The sequence below is a fragment of the Elaeis guineensis genome, chromosome 2 (assembly GCF_000442705.2).
Source record: "Elaeis guineensis isolate ETL-2024a chromosome 2, EG11, whole genome shotgun sequence".
Lineage (NCBI taxonomy): Eukaryota > Viridiplantae > Streptophyta > Magnoliopsida > Arecales > Arecaceae > Elaeis > Elaeis guineensis.
In genome coordinates this window covers 11,024,979-11,029,636 of record NC_025994.2, presented here as the reverse complement: position 1 = coordinate 11,029,636, position 4,658 = coordinate 11,024,979, and the positions used below count along the sequence as shown (strand labels likewise).

Genomic DNA, 4,658 nt, shown 5'->3' with positions numbered 1-4,658 from the left:
TCTATTTGAGCTGGTCATATATTAAACATAGTTCCTAATAAAAGAAGTAATAAAATCTTTTATGAACTTTCGAGGAAGAGAATGCCTGATCTATACTACTCGGGATGTAGAGGTATTGTAAGGATTTTTACATCCGAAAAGACAAAGCTAGAGGAAAGAGGAATTGAATGCATATTCTTAGAATATGCACAAAATTGTAAGATATATTGGTTCATAATAATAAAACCTAATGACTCAATAGCAATCAATACTATAACTGAGCGAGAGATATCATATTTTATGAAAATAGGTTTAATTCAATTCCTAAATGTAAAGTATATATTTCAGAATAAAATCATCTTCCACACAAAAAGGAACAATTAGAGAATGACAGAGAAAGAAATCTTTAGCCTATACAAGAATAGCTAAAAGAGTTAGAAAGGCAAAAATCCTTGGATCAAATTTCTTTATGTTCCCCAAAAATAAGCTATTAATTAATAAAGAAATTTATTCTAGTATGGGTAATAACACATGGAAATTAGTTGTCCTCCCATCAGGTTGTAAGCCAATAGGTTGTAATGGACTTCTAAGAAAAAATGAAAATAAATATCGTAATAGCTTGATCTTAAGTGATGGTTGCAACCCAAAATTGGTTGCTATGATTGCTCAAACCAAGAAAGCAAAATAGATGATAGACAGCTCAGCTGTTAGGTTAGAACAAAGTATGCCAGCAGCGATGCCAGAGCCCGCAAAGGAAGCAGCATGACTTTCCTTTGCTTTGTTAAACACAAGTTTTCACATCTTTAAGGCGATGACCTACCTAAATCTCTACACAACACCTCCAAAACAACCCTTACTTAAAGAATCATAACCCTATACAACCATGTTTAGTTTATTGGAGGATAGAATGTGATGGCTATATAGAATAACAGGCAGTGATGAAAGAGTACCTAACCTTGCAGAGTTGGCCGCGAATAAAGGGCAAGATGCCCTCCACTGGCCACCCCATCTGTATCTATAAATATCACCAACAACCCTAGCCATCTCACCCATCACACACTCTTCCTCTGTTAAACCAACGAGAATGGGGTTCTCAAAGGTTGCATTTTCTCTTGCTATCGTGAGCGCCATTTGCCTTTCCACCATCCATCTTGCCCAAGCCCAGAATGAGTACCTCGGCCCCCACAACGCCGCCCGAGCGGCGCTGGGCCTGCCCCGCATGAGTTGGAACCAGAATCTAGCAAACTTCGCCCAGAGGTACGCCTCCCAGCGTGTTCGGGACTGCAGGCCTATTCCCCCACCCGGCCCCTATGGCTGGAACATTTACATCGGCACCCGCGGCAGGGACACTCCCTCCGCTGCGGTGGCCTCATGGGTGAGTGAGAAGCAGTATTACCGCTGCCCATCCAACACTTGTGCTGCAGGGAGGACATGCTCGCACTACACGCAGGTGGTGTGGAGCACATCGACGCAGCTCGGTTGCGCACGCATGAGATGCAACAACGGTAACTACTTCATCATGTGCAGCTACAACCCACGTGGCAACCTGCCAGGGCAGCGGCCATACCGTTGCGTCCGTGAGGAAGCGATGGAGGCTGTGAGAGGTGCCATGGGGGAGCTTGTTGAAGTGGCCGTGGAGGAGGCCATGGAAGGAACTGTGGAGATGGCCGAGGCAGAAGCTGCGGATGTGGAGGAGGATGTTATCGCTCGGGTAGTGTGATAGGAGAGTGACATGGCCCTCCCTGTGTATCCCTTTTCTCTCGCTTGCTCGTTTGGTGAAGCTCGAAAACGATGCTTTATAGCCGGCCCACCCTGCTGTGTTGAAGCATGGTTGCCGTTGTATTGTGATGTGTGTGCGCGCGCGCGCGCGCGCGCGTATATATATATATATATATATATATATAGCACCTCGAGGTTTGTGTTTTTGTATTTCCTATCAAATAAATGAAAGGGGAGTTTATGGGTCCTAATATAAATATCACGTGTGTGCTTGCATGGTCTCATAAGCTAGAAAAACTATGCACGCGATTTACATTTTGAAGCCCGAGAACTACAGACTTCCTTCTAGGAGAATCTGCACTAGGACATATGCCACCAGATTAAAAAATTTTGCATTGGGAACAAAGTCACGGTACCATTGAGGTCGAGTTCTCAGCCGCCAGTACCATCATGTAAGTAGGGTGGCCTAGGATGTGTGTATATGTTGATTGCGGATCCCCTATGATGCATATTTTGTAATATAAAAAATTGTGCATATATATTTGGATGGGTGTAACGTTGCCTGTTTTAGCAGTAGATGACTGTTGCTCATCATATTAGCAAGCCAAACATAGCTGGCATCTCAAATCTCTATGATCCATAGTCCGTTATGCAAATATATATTGGAGTTCATTGTTTTCTTTGTTTCATGAACTTTTTTGAAGGAGGATTTCGTTAGCTGCTAACCTTTTTTTTCATTCTGAATATTTAACATACAATCAGCTTTGGATTAACATGAGATAAGCTTTTCCTAAATAATATATCAATTTCATTCATCGTTACATGTTCCTGAACTTATAGCAGATTCACCTCTGCAGAAACAAATTCTTGCATTCAGATCTGTGCTTCACTCTAGATTTGGTTTCAGAGCAGCAAAAACCTAACAGGTCAAACAGGTCATAGGCAAAACAAATCCTGCTCCTGATTTCTTCAAAGGGGGGTTAAAAGAATGGGGTCAAAGTTGTATCTGAAGCATCACAATAGTTAAAAAAGAACAGATAAGAATGAGAGTCTATAAGCTGCAAAAACAGATGTCTTATAATTGAGTATCTAAAAATTAGTTTTCAAATGTGATCAGCAAAGAAAATTATGAGCCTTTGATTATGACGTACTGAAACATGAGATTAAATTGTCAATATAATGTGATCTACCATACCTACATGACAAGCTCATCCTCAAGATAATTATATTCGAATGTGATCTCAGTCTTCATCCTTTGGCACCCTTAATCAGCAGCAAGATGTCAGTATGATTTGGAAAACAACAAAGAGGATTTCAGGAAAATTTCATCAACGACCAATGGTATTTAGAAAATAAATCTTCAATATTTCTCTTTTCATGGTCAACTAAAAGAAACATCAAGGCCATCAACCAAAAGCTTTTCCTGAATAAGCTTGAGCATTAAGATTTTTGTCCTATTTTCTTAAAGTGACCGCAAAAAGGAGTCAACAAATAGATTGATTCGCCATTAAATTTTGAATCCATGTCCTTAATGAAATAAGGGCTAAAGCAATACACATGATGTGTCCTTTTTCTATCTTCTTATGATTGCAATGAGATCGAAGAGTTATAATGGACATGATTGTAGTTGCTGAGAAAAAAAAATACACATTCAGCTTTTGCAAAATAAAGCAATAGTCCTAAGAGATGTTGTGTTCTCATCTGCATATTACTCACGCCTCTCCTGTTAAAGTTTACTCAATTTCCTTTTTAATTGACTTCATTTTATCCCGAGAAAAACCAATGGTTTATGAAACTAGTGATCTGCATCACACTCAGCGACAAAATGAATTACATCATACGGACAACAATTATGGCATGCATCTTGCTTGTGTGTGTTATGCAACTTAGCTTCGACTAGGATTGTCTAAATTTCAGAATATTAAAATTTACATGAAAATGAAAGATCGATGCTGTCATGATCTCTGGAGCTAGCCTGGCCGCAATCAGGAGAGGATCCGGATGTATTCCTTGTTGCCCACAAGCAGTATCTTGATATTATAAACCCAACTTTGAGTGCTCTCGATGGCAGGACATCATTTTATAACATACCTCACCCATTAGAGACAGTATCAAAGTCAGTTATAAAGATTAAGATGGACGTTATCTATACTTCAATTATATAGAGTTTAACTTTATCGCAACCACCACAAATATATCCTATCATCGTATTGGAGGCTTATCTTGAATCAGAACAGATCAAATTAAAATAAGCAAAACAAATCTTAATGTGTTAGTTGGACGCATTTGGATGGGTCCAATCAGATAAATTCCAACACTTAAAACCTCTGCAGTGAAATTTGTGAGTCTTTTATATTAGGAGGTATGTATCTATTGTTACAACAATGCTTAAAATTTTAGATGTAGATTAAGAAAATTCACAATTGCAGAATTATTGAAGAAGTACTGAAGATCATAAAAATAAAAAATAAGAATAAAATTATCAAATCCAAAAGTATATTGGATACTGTCCTAAGGCATATTTCCTTCTTTCATGCAGAATAATTTGAGAAATCTATCCTAAAATACAATCGGGATTCTCCACCTATAGACATAATCATGGAAAAAATTGATGGAGATTCTTTCAGCACCTAGTAAATGATTAGGAATAGATGAAGATTACAAAACTAAAGCAGAGGAAAGAACTTTGGAGAGGAGAAGAAAATATTTTTTTAGGGCATTATAGATTAGGTCTTAGGATGGCCTTTTTATAGCTATTATAATCTGACCATTTGGACCCATTAAACCTATAATTAGAGGCCTAATGTTCACCCATTAAGGATTTAATTAGGAGCCCAATGTTTAGAAATAGTAATGTAACCCAACATTCAAAAATGGAATAAGACATTAAAGGCAGTAAAAGGTAAAATAAGAATAAAAATATTTTTTGGATTTGTAGGGTGTTTAAACCACACCCGCAC

The 4,658-nt window shown here is 38.4% G+C and overlaps 1 protein-coding gene across 1 annotated transcript; it reads left to right on the top strand.

The window, feature by feature from the left end:
- Positions 1-1,005: 1,005 nt before the first annotated feature.
- On the top strand, positions 1,006-1,955 carry LOC105061554 (pathogenesis-related protein PRB1-2). The gene has a single exon (XM_010945643.4). The coding sequence runs from the start codon at positions 1,064-1,066 to the stop codon at positions 1,697-1,699; it is 636 nt and encodes a 211-aa protein (XP_010943945.1). The 5' UTR covers positions 1,006-1,063; the 3' UTR covers positions 1,700-1,955.
- Positions 1,956-4,658: the final 2,703 nt, after the last annotated feature.

What these genes read in the sequence shown, in the direction of transcription:
- LOC105061554 (XM_010945643.4), top strand. Translation starts at nt 1,064, where the DNA reads ATGGGGTTCTCAAAGGTTGCATTTTCTCTTGCTATCGTGAGCGCCATT.